Raw genomic sequence first — 27624 nt, forward strand, 5'->3', positions numbered from 1 at the left:
GGGATCATGAATAGAAAATAGAGGAGTCATTGCTGATCTTTAGATTTGAACTTATATTAACGGTGTTTGACAATGAATCAGAAAACAAACCAAATGTCCGGAGTGATCGGCCTACACTGTTATGTATCGGTTTATAGCTTTCTATCTCAAGTTTGTCTTCCAGGGAATAAACAGTATTATTAACGTGTAAAAATAAGTTAATGATAGCTGCCAAGAACAAACATGGATTAGCACTTTCCAGAGAACTGATGGTGGAGTTTTGGAGGAGGACAGCCAACAAGAACACCACTGCTGCTTCAGGTAGGCTTTCTCTCATATTACAGTTTTTACACAGTCGGTACTGTCATCGTTTGAGGGAGTAGCCCATAGTCTATATCCTTGTCTCGAAAATGCTGTTCTTTGCAAACGTTAAGGTTTTTCATCCTTTTGTCTGAATTATGAAAATCCTGTGATTTATAAATGGAGTGCTTGTATGCACACACTCTCTGCACCTGTGTAATTGATTGATGCTACAGTTTGCTGCCTACTGATTGATTCAGGAGTGTAAATCTTGTACAATGGAAGAAATCTACGGGGGGCTTTAGTCTGACTGTGTAAATCCTCTATTAGCTACAGGTGTTTAACAGCAACATTGGACTAATGTATTGCGCGTGTGTAGAAAGAATTTGTGGCCAATGGCCTCTACGTTCTTAACCTGTGCTCGGGTCATGTGAACGTCTGTAAGACAGCAGCTCCAAGATGGGTGTGTGAAGTGACCACATGTATTTGTCTATTTTTCACCCCAGCACAACAAGTTACAGCTGAAGGGCGACATCTATTGGATCAAAAAGTCACATTTAAACTTTTAAAGTCTGTCTCATCTGAAACAGACAAAACAAGTTTGAAGAAACTCGTCTTTTGCAGCTCAATATCATCCTCTTTAAGAGACTCATAAGCTTTAAATATTGAAGATGCTTTTGTCTAACTGTACGGTGTATGATTGTGTTAAAATGACACCTGGTTTTAAATTCTGTACATTTTAATGTATAATTTGTATTCTAGGATGCTAGGATTAGGCTACTGGTAGTAAAAATAGAATTTGGACAATGCATTGATTAGTCAAGTTTATTTTTATTTGTATTTTTTTTATTGGTTTTGAAAAAAGCTGCCGCTAGGACTGACTCATGAGTTACTTAAGCAAATCAAATCAGGGAGACCAGTTTATTACTAACAGTGGGACTATTTGTGATAAAGCATTTTACAACAACTTAAACGTGATTTATTTTTTTTGTTTTTAATATTCTGTGACAGAACTTTCCCATTATGACAACATAGTGGTTCCTTAAAGTTCTAAATTCTGTACTCTATAAATAAAGGAGGAGCTGAGGCTCTTAATCATTTAGTTTCTGATTACTGAGCCATCCACATCTTCTGAACAGACACTCTAAACCTTTTTCGACAAACTTGATAACTGTTTTTTCAGTTGTATTAAAAACTTGACTTCTTTTATGAAAATGGACGCCCGCTTCATTTTCGAGCAAGTCAAAGAAATGAAACAGTCCTCCTCCTCTGAAGAGCGACAGAGCTACCAAACTGAAGTAAGTTACTGTAAAAGAAAACCAAGGTGAAATGTTTTAAAGTCATGATGTCTTGTTTAATACGTTGTTTGTGTGAGCTGCTTCAAACTGTACTGAGCTGAATTTGTGTTGCAGAAAATGTTGCTGAGGCAGTTTATGCTTCTGAAGCAACAGGATCAGGTCCCTGCTAGTTTGACTGTCAGACACATGAAGACCTGGCTGCTGAAACAAAGAAGCTTCCTGGATGAGTGAGTGAAACTGATTGTGAATCTAACACTGATGGAAAACTGACTTGTGATAAGTATTTCAAACTATTGTGATGTGTTTAACAGGTTTCAGGACCTGATTAAGAAGACAGGAATAAATCACTTATTCATGGCCGAACTGGTACGTGAAATCTCAAACCTATTTCAATAAATCCATCTATTAGGCTTCTGATCTTCCTGTTGACTAACTAAAGACTGTTGTTTACAGGCTTGGACCACAGCGAGGCGCTTCTGTCTTGATCAGATGGAACAAGAGCTCCTGGAGCAGTTCGACAAAGAGAAGCAGTTTTCCCAGCTCTTCAACAGGAAAGTCACATTGGAGGGTCTTCACCTGCTTGTCTCATCTGTCCGTGCAGGAGCAGAGGAAGATGTGCAATCCTTCCTCCCATCTCTTCATCAGAAGCTGCACCAAACATTTCTCAACATCAGCATCCCAAGTTCCCACTCTGCAGGGGACGCTAAACCAGTGACGCTCGTGGAGCTTGAACAGATCACTGCGCCCCTGGTTCCAGAGGTGGTGGACAGTGCTCTGAAGTTCTTCCTGGAAGACCCAGAGCACGGACCCAAGAGGAAAGCTGCCAGTGCTGAGATTAGACAGCTTCTGACAAAATCAGTGGCTCCTTGGCTGGCATGCTATGAGCATGGTTCTCGTACTATTCTGCTCGGAGTGTGCTCAATAGTTGCAAGGTTAATGGTCAGAGCCATTTACAGGAGGTTGGAAGAGCACTCCAAGTCCTTCGACCGGATGGATGATGACAGCTTCTTATTCAGCAGAGCAGTCATCATCTCTGCTGTCAATAACATGAAAAAAGCACAGCAGGCTTGAGGCTTTCTCAATATTTCTTAGTGTTCAATTCTCAAGATTTAAAAAAAATATTGAGTGAAAACTAACATTGCTATCCTTAGACAACCAAAATGTGAATGAGTATCACAGAAAAAAAATAAAAATAAAGTGTTTGGATGCACATCTGCTTGGGGCAGTTTTCAGCCCAAAGAGAAAAACAGTTGTTTGTTCTTAAGGTTAATCATGCAGTAATTCTTCTGTTATGAATGCAAATAAAGAAGCAGAAGGAAACTGACAAAATATAAAACCTGGAATAATGTCTGCAAATCATCCTTTTGCAAGATAAAATAAATCTAAAGGAAATCCACTTCCAATGCACATAAAAGTTCAAAGTAACATGCAACTCGCCAATGTATCTGTCTCCCTGAAAGAAAATGTGAAACTGAGTCTAGCTTTAAATAACTTGTGCTGTAGTCCTATTGCAAAAATGCAGACCCAGTCATTGTGAAATTAAACCTCAAACCTTGTTGTGTCTCTGGCTGTTCTGTTTAGAGTCTCATTCACGTCACTGAATCAGACAGAACTTAACGTTACTCTCATGAGCACTTTACCACGATAATAGGAAGTGAAAAAACCTCAAGGAAACTTACTCTTCTCACGAAACCAACTGCAGCTATGATAATCTGACAAGGCGTCTTATAGCATGTCCTTTGGTCAGTTTAGTCTGTTGGTTTCTGAATAGAAATGTGTGAAGAGACAAGTGCTGCCATTTATAGAGCTTTAAATGCTTATAGAGCTTCATAGATTACTGATTTGACTTTATTTTGCTCTAGTCTTGTGATTTCTTCAGTAAGTACAGAATTATTTGTCGCACAAGTTTTTGCTGTTGTCAAAGAAGTATCAGATGACCTTTTACCAATACAGCATGAGTACTGGCAAAGTTACCAAAATCACAGGTAAAAAAACAGACGGCACACAATGGGACTCTCAATCAAAACATCAATAAAAGATGAGGTTGAGGCTGGCGAGGAATCATGGGAGTGATTGTGAAAGTCAGATCTCAGAGCTGGAAATGATGTTACACCGGAGTTAACCTCGATCTTGTTACAATTTGGCAACAAGTTGGACAAGCAACATGGACTTCTCCAGGAGTACCTCTGATTTGCGAGCTGCTACCGGCTACTAACAACACAATGTGTCATAGTTTGGTTGTGAAAAACAACACAACAACATGTTTACAGACAGAACCTTCAAGACACTATCTGTGTGATTAATTTAATTACACAAAAAGAGGACTAAGTTATTGGTAAACACAAACGTTACGGCATCTTAGATTTCACAACTTGTGAGGGTATAAAGTAACCATCTGTGTCCAAACTATCCATCCTGTGGATGTATACTGTAGGTGTATAGTGACACCTGCTGGTCATTTGTGTGTCTAACACACTTACTTACCATAAGTTTCAGAGCAGTATCTCTTAATGAAAACCTATTCTTCTTTTACCTATGGGAATATTTAAAGATGCATTCATACATTTATTGACAATATATATTTATTTGTTACACAGTAAATGCACAGTAAGTACTCCTCATGGCTTGAGCAACAAAAACAACATTAAGTATCATTCAGTCACTTCTGCATTATGTGCAGTGTGTGAAAATGAGCTGGTATAGAGATCGTTATAGTTGTGGTCATACACACTAACAGTAATACTTCTGTTATATACAAAGTTGGAGCTCACAGTTAGTCACAGGCTATAATGCCAATCCATTGTCCCTTACGAGGATGAGTTTATAGTCTTAACACATGCAATATACAATACTTAAAATGCACTGTTCGGTCATTTCAAGTGGATTAAAACTCAACAGATAATTGAGGGGCTCAATTTCAATGAACTGAAGAATACACTAAAAACAAATACATGACAAAAAAAGGAAAGAAAATGTGTTAGTTAGAATGAAACTTGTAAATTGTATTCGCATTTAAATACAATATAAAATTATGTTTTATTAATGGTTACATACATCAATGTATCTAACCCTGTGCAACAGTATGTGTATATGTGCAATCCCTCGCACACTTACAAGTTACAGGATCATGGGCAAATGTGCAATTTCCACCAGTACCTCATTATGTGCAACACTTTGCACATTAGTACTCGGGTACTTTGCCCCCTGTAGCAGACACTTTAATCATTTTCACTATAAAAAGTCACTTTATCCTACTTTATTTTGAACGTCACACAACCATTTTTTTTTTACTTGTGTGAATTTGTCTTTGTCAATTAATTTAAACTCTGTGGCTGTTAAGTACTTGTTTAGTTATTGCTTTTCACTGTGGTTTTATTCAAATGTGAATACGTGTGTTTCACCAATCTGCCAGGGGAATACAGATGGAAATGAGCCCATATGGCTACAGTCTGTAATATTTCAAGGTTTATTTGTCTGCCTGCACCCTTGCTGCAGAGACAATACATAGTAAAGTAAAAACATCAGTTATTACGAATGTGAAAAATATAGCTTACACCTGCTGCTAAGATGAGGGAGGAAATATTTGATATGTTCATTAATGTGCACTGTCCCTATTTTAAATAAATGGATGCAAAGAAATGAGAAATGACATCTTATGTTGGATTCATGAATTTCAACATGTCCTTGTACATCCAACTAAAAAACCTCCATTGGACCCAGTTTTGACATCAATCCTCATTCATTTTCATTATTTCATTTGTGTTTTTAGTACCACAAAATCAAAGTATTATACATAATTGAGACACTGTGAAAGACTGTTACAGCATGATATATCCTTTTGAAATCGATACAACCTTGTTTACTATTGTGTAAAAAGCCAGGTTAGATTTTGAGTGCTCTTTTACTTTACTTTATTCAATTTGTATTTTCGACACTTCTCGAAGACGACAGCCTTCTACGTGATGACTGGTTAACACATCAGAGTGAGAAAACAACAACAGGAGTTCCCCAAGTCTCTATTGTCAGAATCTAAAGCATTTGACAGCAAGTTGTTGAACATGTCTCACACATCCCTGTTTTCTTGCACGTTCACTCACAATTGTTGCTGTCATCTTCTGGAGCTGTCACAGGGAAATCGGCTGTCTCATCAGCTGGTCTCATCTAGAACAGTGTATCTCTCCCTCTCATTGATAGCCAATCCAATCAACCCAATCCACTTTATTTATATAGCACATTTAAACAACAAAGAAATGTCTCCAAAGTTCTGTACATATAATAATAAAAACAATTAAACAAAAATTTCCAAGGCGATTCCATAAATAAAACAATAAAATCAACGAAAGATGTAGTAAACTAGTAAAATAAGTAAAAGACACAGAGGACCACAAAACTCACGCAAAGTTAAAAAGCCAGGGAATAAAAATGGGTCTTAAGACGAGACTTAAAACACTCCACCGTGGGGGCTGTTCGGACGTGGAGGGGGAGAGCGTTCCAGAGTCGGGGGCCCACCACAGAGAAAGCCCTGTCCCCCCTCGTTTTAAGTCTCGCCCTAGGCACCATGAGCTGGAGCTGGCCCTCGGACCTCAAGTCGCGCGCCGGTGTATAAATTTGGACAAGGTCCTTGATGTACTGTGGGGCCAGTCCATTCAAAGCTTTAAAAACAAACAATAAAATCTTAAAATCCATTCCAAAATGAACAGGGAGCCAGTGCAAAGATGCGAGGATTGGGGTGATGTGCTCTCGCTTTTTGGTCCCTGTTAATAGTCGTGCTGCTGCGTTCTGGACTAACTGCAAACGAGAGAGGGCTTTGTGGCTAACACCTGAATAAAGTGCGTTGCAGTAGTCCAGTCGACTTGAAATAAAAGTGTGCACGATCTGTTCTAAAAGATTAAAAGATAAAAAAGGTTTTACTTTTGCTAAAAGACGAAGATGATAAAAGCACGATTTTAAAACGCCATTTATCTGTTTGTCAAATTTAAAATCACTGTCTATGGTGATGCCAAGGCTGGTAACTTTTGGACGCTCATACTCTTTGAGGGTTCCCAGGTTGATGGGGGCGCTGCCAAACACCATAACCTCAGTTTTGTCTCCATTTAGTCTCAAAAAGTTCTGGGCTAACCAAGCCTTGACATCACATAGACGGTCAAACAGGGGTGTCAGGGGGCAGTGGCTGGTTTTAGAGATCGGCATGTAGATCTGGCAGTTGTCGGCAAACAGATGGTACGACATGCCATGTCTCTGAAAAATCTGTGCAAGGGGGAGGAGATATATAGTGAACAAGATAGGTCCCAGGATAGATCCCTGGGGGACCCCACAATGAAGTGGAGTAGAGGACGAGGTGGAGTCCCCCAGCCTGACAGAGAAAGACCTCTCTGACAGGTAGGACCTGAACCACTCTAAAGCGGTCCCCCTGACACCCACACAGTCCCTCAGGCGGTCTAAAAGAATTTTGTGGTCGACTGTGTCAAAGGCAGCTATGAAGTCTAAAAGCATTAAAATGGCAGAACTACCAGAATCAGTAATTAAAAAGAGATCATTAAAAACCTTCAAAAGTGCAGACTCAGTGCTGTGAAATTCCTTGTACCCAGACTGGAACTGGTCTAAAGTGCCATTACCATTCATGAAAGGCTGCAATTGTGCAAAAACACACTTCTCTAGAAGTTTTGCCATAAATGGTAATTTGGAAATGGGCCGGTAATTTGACAAAAGTGTTGGATCAAGACCAGGTTTTTTAATCAAGGGCTCAACAACAGCTTTTTTTACAAAAAGAGGGCACAATGCCAGATGTCAAGCAGCTGTTGATGATCCACCTGACAGAAGAAGCAGTGGTGCTCCAGACCTCCTTAAAAAAGCGAGGAGGGACTGGGTCTGTGGGACAGGAGGAGGGTTTTAGTTTGTTAACTAGCCCTGTGAGCTCAGACAATGACACAGGCTCAAAACAACTAAAAACCATAGAGCACTGAGTAGCTACTGTAAGAGCAGGTACAGAAGCGGGTATTGTGGCTCTAATAGCAGCAACCTTATCATTAAAAAAGGCGACAAATTTTTCACAGGTCTCGGGTGTCATCTCCAGTAACGTGAAAGGATTCGGATTAAAAACAGAACTAATAGTTTTAAAAAGAACACGAGGCTTGCTGACATTATTTAAAACCAAGTCTGAGAAGTACTTTAGCCAGTCAGCTTTCTGTTTTTCTTTTCAAACACAAATTGTCTGCTTTTAGATCATTCATAGTGCTCTTACGGTCGCTCCTTCACCAGAAAGTCTTTTCTCATTGTGAATTCAGTGTAATGTGACACAGACACAGTGACAGACAACATCCACACATAAAGGCTCTCACCCACCCATCCAAACCACACGCCCCTCCAGCAAACCCACATTACCCACACAAACCATCAGCGGTTGATACACATAAGGACATGCAATGCAATAGATGATCTCGTGAAGAAAGTATTGTTAGTAAGAAGTGATTTCTGAGGTATAGAAAAGGTATAGAACATTTCTTGCTCTTATGTTAATAGGTAGATTAATCAGTCAATCAGTCAATTAATCAGTCAGTATTTATTTGTATAGCACCATCAGTTCAACAGCCTAATGATTTCAACTAGAGCGAGGGGGGTCGAGGAGTCTGATTATAACAAAATCTATGAAATAGGGTTATTATTTTTGAGGTTTGTAGAGTCCTTCATCATTGATTATATATGATAGCATTAATTTACTCATATCTCACAAATAACTGACATACACAGTTCAGTATTAAGCTGCGTCAAAATGGGTTCAAAAAGGACGAGAAAGAAAGACACCCATTAGTCATGATTTGTTCGTGTTTAGTAACATCTTTTTGAGTTTTATTCCGTATGATTTTTTTATTGCATTTTTTTGAAATTTTTTGTCTTTACTGTTTCCTGTTTTATTTTGTAGTTCTCTCCCCAGTGTCTATTGTTTAACCCTCTGCCTCTGTGTGTTTTTCCACCTTTGTGATTGTGTGCCCGAACTTGATTGTCTTCACCTGATGTGTCATTGGTGTCACCTGTGTCTCATTACCCCGCTGTGTAATTTTAGTCTCTGTGTCACTTCATCACATCTACCCTCCATGATTCTGCCACCTCATCCCCAACTCTGGAGCTGTCTTTGTGCTGTACTTCTGTGTTTGTGAAAACATAAAAAACTAGTTCACACTGTAAGACATTTTAAGTCAGTAAAACTTAGAAATGAAAGTTCACCTGCTGCCTTACAAATGTGAGTAAACTCAACTTGAAAGTAACCATTGTTTGAACTCAAACTGTTAAGTTATACAAGTTGTTTAACTAATGATAGTTTGTATTTTCAACTTGAGTCTTAAAGTTAATCCACTTACTATGTTGAATTGTCCATTCATGAAAACTCACATTATCTTGTCCTGTAAACTTACAATTCCCTGTCATTTCAACTTACACTTTTAAGTTAAAATGACTTTGTAATATTTCATATTAAGTGCTATTTTAAGTTAAAAGGGCTAAAGTATTTAAATTGTTTCAACTTTATTCCTACTCTTGACTATACTAATCTAGACTTTACAGTGAATCAATTTAGAGCTTCTTTGTTCAAAAACAAAACTTTATTTTAACAATGCTCATGCCTTAACATTTGCAATGTATTGTCCCCATACAACACTAGAAAGTGGAGATTAGACACAGCAGTTGCGCAGCTGGCTAGGTGTACCAAAACATTTACATAGCTTTAATATAATAAGCTAAGTAAAATTAATAGACAAGAGCATAACAATATTGCTTAACAATTATTTTAAAGTTAAAGTTGACTTTTTGACCTTAGCTTGCACACCACAAAATGGCTGTTTCAACAATATATATCAAGCTTGTTCTGTGCAAAAGCAATTATGAACAGTGCAGAATAACAATAACATTCCTCTCAGTTAAGATCTTGCGATATGTTTTGCAACATGTTTTGCGAAAAATAGTGATGCTGAAGTTATTCTCTATATGAACAGGTTTATATAATGCTATGGCATTGGTTTACACATCACTAAGGTCACTGCTTTAACAATATTGTATCAAGTTGTTCTGTGCAAACTCAGTTATGAACAATGCAGAACATTAACTTCACTAACATTCTTCACAATGTCAAAAAAGTACATAAACAGTCTGGACATTTATTCCGACAGTTCTTATAGTAGTGCTTCAATTTGGTTCGACTTGGCCTGTAGTTCTGAATGGATCAGAAGGCTCTTTATTCTTCTCCAGAGGACACAACAATTCTGTATTGTTTTTGATTTTTCCATCTTCGGTACATAAACTGCTTTCTCGAGAAGTAACAATGAGCAAAGCAGAAAAAGCTTTCTTCCAGTTAGGACTTACAGGCATCCTTTTCAGTTTACAAACGATACCTCAGTAGCTTGTTTCTGAGTCCATGTATCCTGGCTGAACAGTGGTCAGGTTTTATTTTCATGATGACCCTTTGCATGAATTCAAATGAGTACTTCATCTCAGAAGGATATTCCAGATTCAGGCAGTAGATTGTTCCCATTAGCATCGCGAAACCAGTGGCCACATCTCTTACATTAGAAAGAATGATTGTCTCCTCTACCACCACAGCCACATTAAAGACTTGCATTGGGAATGCATCATGCAGAACGCCTTCATGTCCAATGAGAAGTCCGACACGCATTCCCTTCATTAAGATGTCCAGGGTTTCACCATGAACCTGAAACAATTGGACAAATTCAATTGTTATTTTGTTGCATGTAATTCAGAAAAATAATGTTAGCAATAAGTTGCCACTAAATTGGCAAAACTTGTTCATGATTGAGAATGCAAGAAGAAGAAAAACATCAACTAAAAAAAAGTGTACATTATATTATTGCAATTCAACCGGTGTATTGTTTAAAAAAAATTGTTTGTCTCCTTTAGATAGACCAGAGACTTTGCTGCCTTTAAAAAGCTCAGGGGGAGCCATCGTCCTCTATTAGTTAACTTATAGTTTTTTTCTGAAGTCATGGATGAATATTTAGACGATTCAGAATACTTTGATGTGATACTTTAATTTGATTTGTGGATTCTCTCCATAATGTTGTCAAATCCTTACAATAATGTATGTATTAATAGGAGTAACAAAACAAACACCTGAGTATCACAACAGCATAGCTGGCTGAAACTCTGCAGCCTCTCTCTCCCTCTGTACTTCTGTTGCAGCTTCTCATCAATTCAAAAAAATAATGTAGGCCATCAAATTTAAATACCTCACCCAACTGTTCAAAATATTCTAAATATTCAGCCATCACTTCAGAAATAAACTACAACTTTCTGTACCTGCAGCTCCACCCATACTCCCCTGCTTCAAATAACAGACATAACAGGATGTAAACAAAGACGAGAAGCGACATCAGGTAAATAAAAAGGTAGAATTTGTCTCCATAATGTTGTCAGACACTTATTATAGCAATCTGAGCTAGTTAGTAACAAAACTAACACTTTTATTGGCATACTTTTGATGCAAGAAATATCCCCACACAACACCCGTTCAAACTTAGTTTTGGTTCTTATAATTCAGTTGCACCACTGGACTACCTACAAAAGGTACTGAGGAGCAGGCTACAAGCATGGAGAGCAACGTTTTAACAAAACAAAAATAAAAACTGCCTGGAAATGGTTAAAAATGATGGTTGTATTAAAATATACCTCATACTCAGCTATGCATTTATTGTGATTAACTTATGAAGTTCAGCAGTCTATATCATCATCACATTCTGTTTTCAAAACTGCCTATCAGTTAATTTTTAAACATTTGAACTGCCAGTAAGTTTTGAATGATGTACTAAACGTTAAATGAAAAAGGTTCCGCAATGTTGTGGAAAAAAAGGGATGTTTACATGTTAATATATTTTCTTACATCACACATCCTGATGATCTCTGAAGTATCCTCTGAGAAGAAACGTGGAAGACCAAGAAGGGCAGCTGTCCTCCGATTCTGGTTTGTGTCCTACATAAAGTTACACAAAAGTGAGTTCATGCAATATTTAAACTAGAGTCCTAATGGAAGTTCACATTGACAAATTCACACTATACATACCTCTTTATCAAGGCACTGCATAACACTTTGAAAGGCCAACCTCCTGCCTGATGAAATGGCTGCTTTATACAACTGCAAGAGTCTCGGCACCCAAGCATCAAGTCCCTCCAGGAATGACAGCAGATCAGTGGTCACTATTCTACCGAACTCAGCTCTTATCTGAAACACAAGTAGTGGGGAAGCCAGTAAAGATCAAATTATGACATATGAAGATTACATCCTATCTGATAGCACTGCTGCTAAAGTAGACAAATACAGAACATTTTTGTTTGTGGATGTCTGAGTTAGCAATAGTTACCTGTCTCTCATTGAACAATGCAGGCCATCTGTTCATGAGTTCAGAGACGGGTGGCTCGTCACCAATTACTTCTTTTCTTCGCTGAGAGAATGTTGCAGTCATCAGTTCATCCAGGAACTGCAAGTCTGGATCACACTTCTGCGCCTCTAGAAGCATGGTCTTCCGATTCTCCTCAGATGTAAAGGCGCTTTGTCCTGCAGGTGGATCTGGCAAGTAATGGACCTCTCCCTTCTTTGACTTTTTTAACACCTTGCTGCTTGTTTGTCCCCTTTTTCTCTTATTTACAAGAACTTCAGGGCATCCAGCTGCCATCAGTCGCTGACGGTAATTGCCCATCTTGAATTTCAAGCTGAATACCCAGCAATACCATCCCTTCTCAGACCCCGGCTCTTTGAGACAAGGGTGCTTTGCTACAAGAGCTGTAGCTGCACTTTCATAATGTTCCTTACTCGGATAGGCGGTGATTTTGGATATCATATCGGCTAGTTTGTCCAGTATTTCACTTTTGATGCCCTTGGAGATGACCATCACTGTTCCTTCCTTGGCATAGGCATCATTAGCTGCGGTCAGCTGAAGTTCAACATCATGGGAGAAATCAGGGATAATAAATGGATCTGGCCATTCCACTGATGAACTGTTACTCGGGGAACTCAAACTTGCAGTATCCAATGTTGAATCAGAAACAGCATCAGAATATGTGAACAAAACTTTCAGCGTTGCTCGGTCCGTTGGCAGATCTTTGATATCTGTCAAATTGCAAAGCTCATTTCCAAAGTCTGGATCTTCAAACTGCAGAAGGAAGTTTCCTCGTAAGCCAATACTGCTGCGCAGTTCTTCACATAACTTGTCGACAGACTCCGGAATGGTCTCTAAGGTGACACGCCTTATCTCTTGAGGGGACACAATGACTCGGAGAAGCATCTTGGAGGCACCTACAGCTTTAACACAGACACACACAGAAAAAAAACAAAGCTGAAAACTGACAAACAGTAGAAGCAGCCTGGACTACAAATTGTACAGCCGTGGCCAAAGGTTTTGAGAATTTGTGGTCAATCCTCAAGCGGCGGGTGGACAAACAAAAGCCCACAAATTCTGACAAATTATTAAACTGATTATTCATATTCCTCGATCAGGTTGTGGCCCAGAAGTTGATTGACAGCATGCCAGGGTGAATTGCAGAGGTCTTAAAAAGAAGGTAAACACAGCAAATATTGACTCTTTGCATAAACTCTATTTATTGTCAATAAAAGCTTTTGATAATTATAAAATGCTTGTAATTATACTTCAGTATACCAGAGTAACATTTTACTAAAAGATCTAAAAACACTGAAGCAGTGAACTTTGTGAAAACTCATTTTTGTGTCATTCTCAAAACGTTTGACCACAGCTGTAGTATAAGAGTGAAGAAATGCATAGTCTGAAATAATGTGTGGGATTATGTTAGGCAAGCAGTAAGTTAGCAAGGCTTAACTTTAACAAGTGTTAAATAAAAAGGATTTAAATGACCATGGGTGTTTTTATAGATACCTTATTGTAACATGAATGTCCTTGGACTGATGAGCAGCTTTCCATCAACACTGTACGCAGCCAGAGGAGTGTAGTCATTTAGCTGGTCCGGATCAACAACCACAGCTACTGCAGGCTCTTTTTTGGTCAGCTGGTAACACCTTAGATGGTCCAAAAATCCAGCTGTAAAGAGTTCAGTAACAAAAAATATGCGGCCTTCCACTAAACAAATGTCCAATATTCTCCCAAAATCAGGCAGTCCACTTGTGTGCCCAACTGAGAGTACCATTCCTTTTGAATATTTCGTCCCATTCAAAAAGGCAGTGGAGGTGAGTGAAACAGAGTCCAGACCTCTAAACTTGTTCCGAATAGCCACATTGACAGAAGCATCTAAAATACCCACAGACACAACAGATACCCGTCCTGTTTCGATGCTTGGCTTAAAAACACTTGGCATCTCTAGGTAATATGCCAGCATTAGTTGATGTCTTGTAGCCAAAGTGTGCAAAATATTTTTGAAGTTGCCAGCATCACGAACCACCTTTTTGAAAAAGGAATGTTTAGCCTCAAATCTTATTGTCCAAAAGTCAATTACAGGACCAAATTTTTTGATTAATGTCGGATAATGTTCCAGATAGTGATGTTTAGGGCGCAATTTTGTACAAGGAAAAACTTCTAAAAGCAACTGTCGGTGGTCAGAGATTTTAGCTTGTAGGTAGCACAGGGTTTCTGTTGTGAATGAGGGGCTGGCTAACAACTCAACAATGTCTTTCAATTCAAGAATTATATGCCAAGTTTTTTCATCCTCTGGGATCTGATGGCCAATAAACAGCGGAAGAAATCTCAGAAGCGTCCAGTTCTCATGTCCATTGCCATTAATGGTTCCATTTTTTCGAAAGTTTGTCTGTATTGTTTGAGGCCTGTTAGTTTTGTCATAGAATTGAAAGGGGAATGTCAATATTTTACAATTAAGTTCAGTCAATGTGAAATACTTCTTTGCAATGAGATCTGAAATGCATATGCAGAGTTCCACAGGTACAATTCCTTCTAAGGCGTCGTGTAGAAAATCTGGTGGAAATCCTTTTGCAGCATGAAAATGGGTCAGTCTGTTTAAAGGACAGTCTTTCTTCACACCATCAACACAAGACTCATCACTTTGTTTAAGCACATTAACAGCCTCATCAAACAATGCTGGTGTTCTTAAAGTAAAAACCCCACTTCTAACATCAAATTTCTGGATATCTTGACGATTTGCCAAGCAAAATCTGCAAAACTTTTGAACATTAAAAGACTCTTGGAATCCAGCAAGTGAATGTGCACCCAAGTTGTCTGCAGATACATATAAAACTGTTCCTTTAATATTTGAGCCAAGACGTTGAACAAACACACCTTCTCTCTCAAGGAACTCAAGATCTCTAATTAGAGGCCCTAGAACCTTGCTGTAACCATGTTCTTTTACATGGACGGTTTTGCATAACACAGCCAAATAGATTGATGATGATCGTAGTCTTATAGGTAAGTTGGCAATCACCCAATAGATCCCACAAACTTTGTGCTTCTTTTTTGAAGTGCCTAATGGATTACAAATTTCGAAATCATCAATATATAGTCCAAGAGCTATTCCTAATCCTTCAGATAAAATTTTGTTCTCTTTAAAGTATTCTCCATCTTGAAAAGTACTGTAATGACCATCTTGTTGACAGGAGGTCTTTAGTGTCTGAAGGATTTCATTTCTTTCCAACAGCTTACTGAGCACTTGTAAAATAGGATCATAAACAAATGAGCACTTTTTTTCTTGTGTATTAAACAAATATTCAACTGGTTCAATAACTGTAAAGTTCTTTCTATAAAATGACTGTCTTTTGCGATCAGTGCCAAGAGGCCCGTCCCTTGAGAGAAATTTGAGTGGGTTCAAAGCTTGCAATTGTTCAGTCAATGAAGCAACCACAGAGGCATCAGCGATGCAATTATTGTCTTTCAAAACTTTATCAATGACTGTCTTTATATTTTGATGAGCTAATTCTCCAATGTCAAATAACTCATCAATTATTTCCTGTACTGCTGAAATTGACACATGCAAAAGTGTTTGCATGCGGAGAAACAGAGATCCCAATTGATGTTGAATGGACGTTTCATTATCAAGTCCAGATTCAGCTTCAGATACAAGTATATCTTCAGTGTCTGAAACAAAATCCTCCTCTATTACAGGCAATGAAAGTGTAGTCAGTGCAAAAAGCTCTGGCCTGAAATCTTCTAAGGTGGAAGACTTATGATTGCGACTCCTATGAGCTGTAAAAGTTGACAACACACAAGACTTGAAAAAGCACCCCACAAAGGGACATTTAACAGTTTCTCTCTTTCTCAAATGAGTCTTCAAGTGTGCAAAGTATTTGTTAATGTCACTAGGATCTGAGAATGTACACAAATCACAAGATAATTTGGTTCCAATAGTAGAAGCTTTTGTATGATCTTTCAAATGAATTTTAAGTTCAGCCTGTGTTTGAAAAGTTTTTAAACAGTCTTTGTGAATACAGATGAGGCCTGAACTCCTTCGGTGATGCCCATGTCGCTCTTTGTAGTGCTGTAGTATTTTCCATTGGCAATTCGTTGAAAATGCACAAAACTTACATTTCCACTTCATGAGAGGGACATGCTTGAAGAAATCTGTAGTGAAAAACAACAACTAATTATTTTAGACTCCATTAACATGTTATTTCATAAGTTAAAAACTTACGGTGCAGACAGTTAAAAAGTAAGCCCTGACTCTGGGTGGTGACTAAGGATGGGGATTGATTTTATCGGTACTACTACTTTTTTTTTTTTTTTTTTTAAGATTTGTTTTGGGCCTTTTTGCCTTTAATGATAGAGGGAGGACAGTGGATAGAGTCGGAAATCAGGGAGAGAGAGTGGGGAGAGACATGCGGGAGATGGGCCACAGGCCGGACGCGAACCCGGGCCGCCCGCGCTTGAGGACTGAGCCTCAATACATGGGGTCGCGCGCACTGCCGCTGCGCCACCGGCGACCCCAGGTACTACTACTTTTACCGATACTTCTTGTCAATCATACTTTAACGGTATTCTATCTGTACTTCTTTTTTAGTTTTATATAACATTTTTAAAAATATAAAAAAAGATCAATCAAGCAATCTTTTGAACAAATCACCTTTATTTGCACTAATGTGGTGATGATTACTCTGAAAAATATATCAGGTATCGAGCGGCCACATTATTAAATTCCCACTGTCGCTAGCATACATACCATAGCTGGGTTAAAGAGGAACTAACTATGAGCTAAGCAAGGGGCGTCAAACTCATGTCCATCCCGGGCCACATAAGCATTATGGTTGCCCTCAAAGGGCCGGTTGTAATTGTGAGACTGTATAAATGTAACTACTCCTTAACATATTGTTAAATAATCGCCTCTGCACTCAATGTATACATGGAATACATAAAAGTAAAATATATGTAGGCACATTGCTGTGTGCAAATGTTATGTTATAGCATAAATATTGTCTTATCTTATAATATATATTATAACAGGGCTCCAGACTAACTTTTCCACCAGTAGCACCAAATTTCTAAGTGCACCAGCAAATGATTTGGTTGCCCCACCTTCACCTCCTTATATTGGTTGCACTGCAGTATGGCCACAGCTATTAATCCTCTATGCCTGCTGATGAATAGCTGTTTTTGCATAACCTAGTTGTGGTGCAATGACTTTCAGGGATACAATCCACCCTGGCATGCTGTCAATCAACTTCTGGGCCACATCCTGACCGAGCAATATGAATAATCAGTTTAATTAATAATGTGTGGGTTTTTGTTTGTCCACCCGCTGCTTGAGGATTGACCACAAATTCTCAAAACTTTTGGCCACGACTGTACTATATCTTACCAATGCTCCCAAAACGCCTCACATGCTGGCTGCAGCAGGCGGCTGCAGTGTAGCAGCAGTTCTACACAGAATTATCAGGTTGAAACCGAGTGATTTTTATCGACCTGCGCTGTTTTCTATTAGCAAAGTTTTCTATGAGCGGATCGTATTTTAAATGTCAGTACCAGTCAATCATGTTTATATAATAAAAACGTCATTGGATCACGGCAACAGTGAAAGTGACCGTTTTCTGAACTTAGCGATCCTCCGGGGCTCGGCATGCCAAAACACGTCGGCAATTACTTAGACTTGACCGTGTCGCCAACTAGCTAGCTAGCCAGCACGTGCTTGCAGGCAAATGTTTAGTTGAAAAGTTGTTTTTTTTGCTCCCATCACGTCTGAAGCATTTATAACCTAAACGAACGCCTACTAAAATGTCCCCTATGGACAATAGTGGTGTAATAAAACTTATTCGCCATTTGAAAATTCGATTAACACGATGGACTAGCAAAGAGAAAAACACGGTAATGTAGTCATATTCGCAAAACTCTGCCAATGTACTGAATTTTTTCCCTTTTATCACAGAAGAAACTGACAGTGTTATTTAATTTTATCGACACAAACTCAAAAGCACTTTTAAAAGATAACTTACCTCCTTGCCGCGTCTTTTCTCCCAGCAGAATGTCGTCGTGGACCTCCGCCCTGGTCCACTGTGCAGTTGCACTAAACCTACGTTTAATTGCAGCTAGCTTGAAAAGTGCGTCCCTCCGCAGCTGAAAGTAGTCCACTGCTGTTTTCTCTATTGTTGCGTCAATAATTAAGTTGTGGTTGAAATACTATGGTTTATCCAGTTTAGCAAACTGGTGAGCACTATACTTCTTAAGTATCATAGCTTTACAGTTTTATTTTTGACTAACCCCAAAACAGGTGGTATTTCTTCAGCAGCACCCCTCCTCCCCTGTTTCTTTTTTTCAAGGTATAACTTACAGAAATAAGTTGAATCAACACTGACAGTCATGACAAAACTTACAAATAGTCAAGACAATTAATTACTTTAAGTTTATTTTTCTAAAACTTATAAACATGAGTTCAATATTCAAAACTTACCATGACAATTTGAGTAAAAAAAACAAAACAAGTTCACATAACTTAATGGGGCTCTCATGTTTTACAGTGCAGATATAAGCTTTCATTTTTAGCCTTTTTGATCTTTTGTATTAATAAATCATTTTAGTTTCCTCATCTTAGGTTCTCCTTTTTGTTTTAACTGTGACCCAATATGAGGAAAGTTTCAACTGCAACATACTTGATCAAACTACTCCAAAACCAGTGACGCGAGCAGTGCCAGCTGAAGCAACAAAAAGTAAGTGAGCTTATTTAAAACCTATATTTTCACACTCCTGAGATTTTTTTTTACTGCGACCAGACTCATAAGGTTACTGCAGCAGCTTAAATCAAACGCCTGAAGAACACAACTCACATTGAGCAATAATAATTGTCCGAATTTTTCACATGCATGCCAAACATTTTTAATATCACAAAATTCAACAGCTAACACAGAGGCTCCGGCAGGCAGCAAGCATAATCTATTTGCATCCTTCAAAGTCCATGCTGTATCACAGTTTTATATCTAATGTAAAAAAAGATTTCTATGAGCTTTCAGATCAGATTTCAAATTATCCCCCATTTCAAAATTTTGACAAACTGTTCAAATGTAACATGAATCACGGACCAGAGGAGGTTTCTGACGGTGTGTAAAAACCTCCCTCAGAACGCTTTGTTTTGGTGTGTGTCTCTTTAAATGCAATGAGCTCCGCCCCTCTCTGTGTGCCGAAAAGTTCAGTTTTGAGCTTCCATGGCAACTTGTCTGCGTGCCCCCTGGGAAAAAACATGGCTGCCGGATACAACACAGGAGTGGAGAGTTTTTTTTATTTATTTTTTTTATACAAGAATCTCACCGTGATGTCACAAGATGAGCACATTTTTAAATGGAGCATTTTCTCTGCGTTGTAATTCTTAAATAGAGCACAAACAAAGAACTGGATGGGTTGATTTCACATTTCGTGAGTCGGTTGACATCCAGTTTACCCAAATAACTGTTCAAACACAATGTAAAAGTGGATTTATCAATTAAATGTCTCCTTTAAAAAGTTATTAGTGCTAAGAGAAAGTGTGGAAAATAAGCCATAAGTACACTCAGCTTTATGATACTACTGCAGTCAGCAGCACGCTATGAGGCAGCTAGTTAGTTAGCTCCTCTCTGTGCTGTTTGATTTGATGGCTGAGACTAGGATTAAAAGCACGGTGACAGATGAAGGTAAGTGGAGACAAAGTGAGCGTGACAGAGCAAGAAGCTGGACCAGAGGAAATATTGGACAGGCTTTTACACAATAGCGACAGCTTCTTGAAAGATTGGGCTGCAAGTTCGACTTTGTGCTTGTGATGCTGTGGACTAGTGAGTAACTCATTTCAAACTTACTTGTTGTGTCTTTGCATCATAGTTAGTTGTGATATTATGGACATTCAGTCTATCATATAACGACCAGGATCGGATCCCCTGGTTTAGCAATACTAGCATTCTAATGTTTTTTTGTCTGAGTTATTTGAGTGCTTCTCATAACCCTTGATTACACCGAGTGTCCTCCAAGTTGCCTCCTCCACTTGCGTCTCAGTCCCGCCCACCAGAGATGCAAGGAAAAAGAGACATGAGACTTTTTCTCTGTAGTGTCATGTGAAGCAATATCAGCTGGTTAATATGAGAGATTTCATATTAAATTTTCAGTTTATAATTTCTACAATGACTATAGTTCAACAATGAACTCTGTATGTAATGGCAATTTTCCAATTTGTTTGTCCTTTTATTTGATTGCCATTAACAGGCAGGCAGGGATGAAGTTCTGACGCAGAGGTGAATCATGACAATCCAGTTGTAATTATTGTTGACGCTTTATTGTAGTGAATTGATGATGAAATTAGAACAAAACATACCATTTTCCATTGGTTTTTCCTCGTGCTGGTGATAACATGAGTGCTGGTCTGACGTGATTGCTGGTCTGACGTGATTGCTGGTCTGACGTGATTGCTGGTCTGGTGAGAACTGTTTGTGCTCCCCCTACCTGTTCCCTCCCCTTCCTGTCACCTATGGTCCTATATAAACACCCCTGTGCCTTCAGTGTCCCTAGTGGAAAATAATATACAAGAAATATTTAAACTAAATAACATGCCAATAACAATAAACACAAAATGGCTCCTACACTGTATTTAAAGAACAAAGATATTTTTGTCAGAAATGCTGAAAATGATTGATTAGGTTCTAAATGATGAAACTTTACTAATGGAAATAACAGTGAATTTTAAACCCCTCTGCATTAAACTGCCATCCTCATCATCATCAGACATTCAACAGTCTGAGGGATCATGAATAGAAAATAGAGGACTCATTGCTGATCTTTAGATTTGAACTTATATTAACGGTGTTTAACAATGAATCAGAAAACAAACCAAATGTCCGGAGTGATCGGCCTACACTGTTATGCATCAGTTTATAGCTTTCTATCTCAAGTTTGTCTTCCAGGGAATAACCAGCATTATTAACGTGTAAAAATAAGTTAATGTTAGCTGCCTAACATGTATTAGCACTTTCCAGATAACTGATGGTGGAGTTTTGGAGGAGGACAGCCAACAAGAACACCACTGCTGCTTCAGGTAGGCTTTCTCTCATATTACAGTATTTACACATAGGCACTGTCATCGTTTGAGGGAGTAGCCCATAGTCTATATCCTTGTCTCGAAAATACTGTTCTTTGAAAACTTTACAGTTTTTTATCCTTATGTCTGAATTATGAAAATCCTGTGATTTATAAATGGAGTGCTTGTATGCACACACTCTCTGCACCTGTGTGATTGATTGATGCTATAGTTTGCTGCCTACTGAAGTATTGATTCAGTAGTGTAAATCCTGTACAATAGAAGAAATCTACGGGGGGCTTTAGTCTGACTGTGTAAATCCTCTATTAGCTACAGGTGTTTAACAGCAACATTGGACTAATGTATTGCGCTTGGAGCTGCTGTAAGACAGCAGCTCCAAGATGGGTGTGTGAGGTGACCACATGCGACAAGCTTGCCAATTTTAAAAAACTTGTCTTTGTCTATTTTTTACCCCGGCACAACAAGTTGCAGCTGAAAGGCGACATCTATTGGATCAAAAAGTCACATTTAAACTTTTAAAGTCTCATCTGAAACAGACAAAACAAGTTTGAAGAAACCCGTCTTTTGCAGCTCAATATCATCCTCTTTAAGAGACTCAAAAGCTTTAAATATTGAAGGTGCTTTTGTCTAACTGTACTGTGTATGATTGTGTTAAAATGACACCTGGTTTTAAATTCTGTACATTTTAATGTATAATTTGTATTCTAGGATGCTAGGATTAGGCTACTAGTAGTACAATTAGAATTTGGAAATTAATGCATTTTGATTAGTCAAATTTTATTTTCATTTTTTTTGGGGGGGTTTTGAAAAAAGCTGCTGTTAGGACTGACTCATGAGTTACTCAAACAAATCATATCAGGGAGACCAGTTTATTCCTAACAGTGGGACTATTTGTGATAAAGCATTTTACAACAACTTAAACGTGATTTCTTTGTTTGTTTTTCAATATTCTGTGACAGAACTTTCCCATTATGACAACATAGTGGTTCCTCTCAGTTCTAAATTCTGTACTCTATAAATAAAGGAGGAGCTGAGGATCTTAATCATTTAGTTTCTGATTACTGAGCTATCCACATCTTCTGAACAGACACTCTTCACCTTTTTCGACAAACTTGATAACTGTTTTTTCAGTTGTTCTAAACTCGACTCCTTTCTTGAAAATGGACGCCCGCTTCATTTTCGAGCAAGTCAAAGAAATGAAACAGTCCTCCTCCTCTGAAGAGCGACAGAGCTACCCAACTGAAGTAAGTTACTGTAAAAGAAAACCAAGGTGAAATGTTTTTAAGTCGTGCTGTCTTGTTTAATATGTTGTTTGTGTGAGCTGAATCTGTGTTGCAGAAAATGTTGCTGAGGCAGTTTATGCTTCTGAAGCAACAGGATCAGGTCCCTGCTAGTTTGACTGCCAGACACATGAAGACCTGGCTGCTGAAACAAAGAAGCTTCCTGGATGAGTGAGTGAAACTGATTGTGAATCTAACACTGATGGAAAACTGACATATTATAAGTATTTCAAACTATTGTGATGTGTTTAACAGGTTTCAGGACCTGATTAAGGAGACAGGGATAAATCACTTGTTCATGGCCGAACTGGTATGTGAAATCTCAAACCTATTTCAATAAATCCATCTATTAGGCTTCTGATCTTCCTGTTGACTAACTAAAGAGTGTTGTTAACAGGCTTGGACCACAGTGAGGCGCTTCTGTCTTGATCAGATGGAACAAGAGCTCCTGGAGCAGTTTGACAAAGAGAAGCAGCTTTCCCAGCTCTTCAACAGGAAAGTCACATTGGAGGGTCTTCACCTGCTTGTCTCATCTGTCCGTGCAGGAGCAGAGGAAGATGTGCAATCCTTCCTCCCATCTCTTCATCAGAAGCTGCACCAAACATTTCTCAACATCAGCATCCCAAGTTCCCACTCTGCAGGGGACGCTAAACCAGTGACGCTCGTGGAGCTTGAACAGATCACTGCGACCCTGGTTCCAGAGGTGGTGGACAGTGCTCTGAAGTTCTTCCTGGAAGACCCAGAGCACGGACCCAAGAGGAAAGCTGCCAGTGCTGACATTGGACAGCTTCTGACAAAATCAGTGGCTCCTTGGCTGGCATGCTATGAGCATGGTTCTCGCGCTATTCTGCTCGGAGTGTGCTCAATAGTTGCAAGGTTAATGGTCAGAGCCATTTACAGGAGGTTGGAAGAGCACTCCAAGTCCTTCGACCGGATGGATGATGACAGCTTCTTATTCAGCAGAGCAGTCGTCATCTCTGCTGTCAATAACATGAACCAAGCACAGCAGACTCAAACATCCAAACAGGATCACCTTCAGCTCTGCACCTCAGATCAGGAAGTAAGTTCTCTGAAGAAGAGCGAAACTTCTCCCGAGGCTGTTTTCTCTGAGGAGGTGGACGAGGAACTTGTGGAGAAAAGGGAGCTTTTCCACAAGTGTCTCTGGACAAAAAGAAGGCCACAGCGCCAAACATGAATGAGGACACAGCTCTAGTGGATCCAGACACCATCATGGATTTGTCCTTGGATGTTGACTTTGAGGAGCCAAAACAGGAGGACTCAAAGGAAGATGAGCCCCTGGTTCAGGACTCTACCATTCAGGATATTCACCAAGAGGAGCAGACCGCTTCAGATCAGCTGGAAAACAGTTTTCTAGAGAAGAGGCTTTCTTCTCCGGAGGTTGTTTTCACTGACGTGGTGGACCAGCAGGAGGAGATGGTCTCCATGCCGAACAATCTGACTGTACATACAGATACCATTGAGGCTGTGACATTTCATGATGAGGTGGTGGAAATGCAGCAGAAGTATCATGAGAAAGATGAATCCCTGGGTCAGGACTCAGCCGTCCAAGAAATGGACAATAAAGTGGAGCCTGCTTTATCAACCTTTGGTCCTTTAGAACTCAGCACCTCAGAGGCAGCAGGAAATCGACTCCTGGAGAAGAGGGAGGCTTCTCCACAAGTCACTGCCACAGAGGAGCTGGATAATTACCATCCAGAGGAGAGGGAGGCTTCACCACTCCTGTCTGTCGATGACGATGTTACAAACATAAAAAGTGATCCGTCTGTGGAAACATCCCTGGTGGAACTACAGAGTAATGCTGCTGTGTACTTTGATGATGTGCTGCAGCTACAGGAAGTGGACGCAGCAGAAGCACGGGATGCTTTGCTTGAGGACTGTGATGTCCAGAAACAAAAGAAGAAGTCAATTAAGAAAAGAGTGAAAACCTTTTTCTGTGACTCCTGGAGGAAGATGACATGCTGCCTTCATTCTTCCACTGAAGGCTGAAGTTTAGTAATGTCTCTTGATGACTATTACTAAATGTATTAAATAAAAAAAAAGTTTAAAACATTAATCATGCTTTTTTGTTTTTACTGGTTTTATTAGTTTGAGTGATTAAAAAATGAATCTGAGAGCAGTTGGAACACCATATGCAGTTTAAAGAGGTCACCTGCCCCTTTTCTTTTTTTAAAACAGTCCCCTGTGGTTTCAATGAAGAACTGTGCTGTGGTGAAAATAAGTTATATAATTAAAATATAAAGTTTTAAAATACATGTTTTGGGTGTGTTTCTCATTAAATGTAGTAAGCTCTGCCCCTCAATCTCATGAATGAATACACAATCTCAGCATAATGTAACAAATCGTTGCCTCTCACTTCCTCTAGTTTGCACCCACTGGGTCAGTTACTGACTGCTTTCCGCTGAAGATGTATCTTCGCTCTTTGACCTCATTTCTTCATCATACTTTTCTGTAAGAGAGTGAACACCAAGAGTGGAGGATGCTCAAGTTGTATGTGCTCTTTGTTCTTCTTTATAGAGCAGGTACGTCTCTGTTTGTTAATGCAAAAACAAATTCATTTGGTGAGTTTTTTTGGGACTTTGAAATGTGCCAATTGGTATTTGAATTTTTTTGTTCTCTGTTTTTCAGCTGGTTCTCTGCTCTACGCTCGTCCCGGACAAAATGTGAAGTTATCGTGTTCCTTTGACTCAAGTGTCACATATTTGAGCTGGTACAAGCAGGTCGCAGGAGAGGAACCCCAAATCATATCGTCCTTCTTCAAAAGTTCTTCGAACCGCTTCTACAACCAGTTTGAAAATGACAAGCGCTTCTCGGTTGACAGTGGGGAAGAATTCTACAACCTGCTCATCTCTCACGTGCAGGACTCGGATTCAGCCATGTATTACTGCGGACGCACCGTCGTAGCAACCACTAAATTCTTTGAAGGAATTTTTTTGGTTTTACAAGGTTTTTTTTCTTTTTTTTCTGGAAATCTTTTTCTTGTTTTTGTATTTTTTTTTTGTATTTTTTTTTTTAAAATCATAACCCATTCTATGTTCTCTTTTTTCTTTTCTTTAAATTTCAGAGTCTGGTCACAAATCTCCCATTCTGCAGCCGGCGTCCAACACAGTGCAGCTCGGAGGCTCTGTGAACCTGAGCTGTGCGGTAAGCACCGGGACCTGTGATGGAGAACACAATGTTTACTGGTTCAAGAAGAATTCAAGAAACTCCCCTTTGGGAATTGTGTACATCAGCGCACGCACAAGCAGTCAGTGTGGTCTGGACCCCGGGTATGAGCCTCCTGAACACAGATGTTTGTACAGCTTTTCTAAAGGGAACGTAGACATGTCTGATGCTGGGACGTACTACTGTGCTGTGGCTCAATGTGGAGGCATTTTGTTTGGGAATGGAACAACACTGGATGTTAGAAGTGAGTACCTGACCTTTCTAAAATATCTCTCAACCATTTTCTTCTTTTGATGTTCTTAATTATTATGAGTATTCTGACAGGGAAAGAAGACGACCTTTCTACGTTCTTGATGTATTGCGTGGCAGCAGCTCTACTTGTGTCTTTAATCTCAAACATAATCCTCTTCTGTATCCTGTTCAAAATGTTCCGAAGGAAACGTTTTTATTCTGGAGGTAAAATCTATTCATTTTTATCAGTAAAAAAAAAAGTATTTTCTTGTTTTGTGTGAGAGGAAAGAGTTGCCTAAATAACTTCTTGAAGCAATTCTCTGTCCTCACCAGAGCTGCTTATTGCATGCAGTGAAGAGTATCTTTGACAATTCTCCACCTCATGGAATGAGGATAGGACAGCACATCTGTCAGTTTTTATTCATAGCCTTGAGTGATAAGAAATGCAAAAGATCTTACTGTGTTTTATTACAAACGAGCAGGATCGGTCTTCCAGCAGTCTGAACTCATAGCATCATAGGAGCTGGTCATGATCTGTGCCAGAACATTGAGTTTTCTTTCTTGTTTTGTGTATTTATTTTATTTTATTTCTCACAAATTTTAATACATTTTTAATGAAAGCTGCTTTTTTGGGGGGGCTCATGATATATTTTGTGTGGCAATGTTATATTGTCTTGTCGCTGCCAAGTGTTAATATTTATCTCGTATTAATAGCAAATGTGCTTTTTTATTTTGAATTCCACAATGGGTTACACAATTCATTTTGAACACGTTGTACTGTTTACAATTCAGATTGTACCTCCTCAGTGTTGGTCAGTCTGTGTGCTTCACTCCCATTGTGTAGAAATAGGATGAATAGACTGGTAATGTTTTTGACAAACAGGTTTTGATTGATCGAGTGAAGACAGTGAGACTGCTTAGAGGACCTGAATGATCGTGATGGGTTGTAAGGGGTTCAAAGTTCTGCTAGATAACAGGTGGCATAGTTGTTTTACAGAGGTGGTGAGCAGCTGAATGCTTTTTAATTATTTTTCAAAGTTTTTTAAAAATATTTAAATCATAACTAAATTCTCCCAGAATGATGGCTTCTAATTGATTCGTTTGAATATAAACTACAATAATGACCTTTTTCTATAAATGTACAGTACGGCTGCAGCACCAGCCCACTGTCCAAGACTTCACTGCTGACAATCAGGTATGAGTTTGATCCAAAGACATGGCACACACAGTATTTAAATAAGTTTCAGCTCTTATCATTCATTCTTTAATGTGTGATTTGTATCCTGCAGAATACGGACTTGGACAATTTGCAGTACGTTGCTCTGGACTTCAAAACGGGAGAACGCAGGAGCCGGAGACAGAGGAGCCCAGAAGAGGAGACGGTTTACTCTGCAGTGAACAACTCAATGTAAAGTGATGCTTGCTGTTTTATTAGAACCAAAGTGTGTCCAGTTATAATCCCTGCTGCTCTCCTTCTACACCCTGCTACTTCAGTTTCTCTTATATTTTCATAATACGATCAGGATTAATGCTCCTGATAGATTTTATAATCTTAAATCCTACATTTACTCTACTTCTATATCAATATTTTACTTAAAGTATCGAAAATAATAATAAATACAATTTTTATTACTCTTTCTTTTGAAAATAGCAAGTCATGTTTTGCTTATTTAAGTCTGCAATGCTTGTTTTAACTGCAGACCTTTTATATAGACAATTTTAAAAAAAAATATGATCTGTGTGAGTTCACTTCCAAAATGTCTGATCTGTCTTAAATCAAATATTTTATTAGCTGAATATACCGGTGATCCCGTATTCCTTCAAAATAAAACTCTTTAAATGTCTATACCGTAACAAAGGCAAAGAAATGATACATCATTTCAAATTGATGCACTGTAAAACTT

General features: G+C 38.9%; 3 protein-coding genes across 4 annotated transcripts; 2 read left to right on the plus strand and 1 right to left on the minus strand.

Annotated features, from left to right (window-relative positions):
• The first annotated feature begins 1096 nt into the window (after window positions 1-1096).
• On the plus strand, window positions 1097-24229 carry LOC306841488 (uncharacterized protein). Of its 2 annotated transcripts, none has more exons than XM_079371426.1 (4): window positions 1097-1577; window positions 1692-1804; window positions 22562-22616; window positions 22704-24229. In XM_079371426.1, the coding sequence occupies exons 1-4, from the start codon at window positions 1488-1490 to the stop codon at window positions 23499-23501; spliced, it is 1056 nt and encodes a 351-aa protein (XP_079227552.1). In that variant the 5' UTR covers window positions 1097-1487; the 3' UTR covers window positions 23502-24229. The 2 variants fall into 2 exon arrangements, with proteins under 2 accessions (XP_079227552.1, XP_079227553.1); XM_079371427.1 differs by lacking the exons at window positions 1097-1577; window positions 1692-1804 and adding exons at window positions 22048-22270; window positions 22365-22477.
• On the minus strand, window positions 9151-18152 carry LOC306841171 (uncharacterized protein). The gene is made up of 5 exons (XM_079370882.1): window positions 17971-18152; window positions 11939-12876; window positions 11641-11799; window positions 11461-11550; window positions 9151-10275 (listed from the first exon to the last, which is right to left on the minus strand). Exons 2-5 carry the CDS (start codon window positions 12857-12859, stop codon window positions 9946-9948), a joined length of 1500 nt encoding a protein of 499 aa, XP_079227008.1. The 5' UTR covers window positions 12860-12876; window positions 17971-18152; the 3' UTR covers window positions 9151-9945.
• Window positions 18497-27624, plus strand: LOC306841489 (immunoglobulin alpha-2 heavy chain-like). Its single transcript, XM_079371428.1, has 7 exons — window positions 18497-18681; window positions 24781-24846; window positions 24953-25270; window positions 25389-25733; window positions 25814-25945; window positions 26866-26915; window positions 27010-27624. The coding sequence occupies exons 2-7, from the start codon at window positions 24804-24806 to the stop codon at window positions 27130-27132; spliced, it is 1011 nt and encodes a 336-aa protein (XP_079227554.1). The 5' UTR covers window positions 18497-18681; window positions 24781-24803; the 3' UTR covers window positions 27133-27624.

This window comes from Symphodus melops (assembly GCF_947650265.1).
Source record: "Symphodus melops genome assembly, chromosome: 20".
Classification (NCBI taxonomy): Eukaryota; Metazoa; Chordata; class Actinopteri; order Labriformes; family Labridae; genus Symphodus; species Symphodus melops.

Coding starts and splice junctions, on each gene's coding strand:
- LOC306841171 (XM_079370882.1), bottom strand. CDS start 12,859: ATGCTTCTCCGAGTCATTGTGTCCCCTCAAGAGATAAGGCGTGTCACC. Junction 11,800..11,938: donor CATTGTTCAATGAGAGACAG/GTAACTATTGCT, acceptor CTTGTGTTTCAG/ATAAGAGCTGAGTTCGGTAG. Junction 10,276..11,460: donor AGATCATCAGGATGTGTGAT/GTAAGAAAATAT, acceptor CAATTGTTTCAG/GTTCATGGTGAAACCCTGGA.
- LOC306841489 (XM_079371428.1), top strand. CDS start 24,804: ATGCTCAAGTTGTATGTGCTCTTTGTTCTTCTTTATAGAGCAG. Junction 25,271..25,388: donor AATTTTTTTGGTTTTACAAG/GTTTTTTTTCTT, acceptor TTTAAATTTCAG/AGTCTGGTCACAAATCTCCC. Junction 25,734..25,813: donor AACAACACTGGATGTTAGAA/GTGAGTACCTGA, acceptor GTATTCTGACAG/GGAAAGAAGACGACCTTTCT.
- LOC306841488 (XM_079371426.1), top strand. CDS start 1,488: ATGAAAATGGACGCCCGCTTCATTTTCGAGCAAGTCAAAGAAATGAAA. Junction 1,805..22,561: donor CAAAGAAGCTTCCTGGATGA/GTGAGTGAAACT, acceptor TGTGTTTAACAG/GTTTCAGGACCTGATTAAGG. Junction 22,617..22,703: donor ACTTGTTCATGGCCGAACTG/GTATGTGAAATC, acceptor TGTTGTTAACAG/GCTTGGACCACAGTGAGGCG.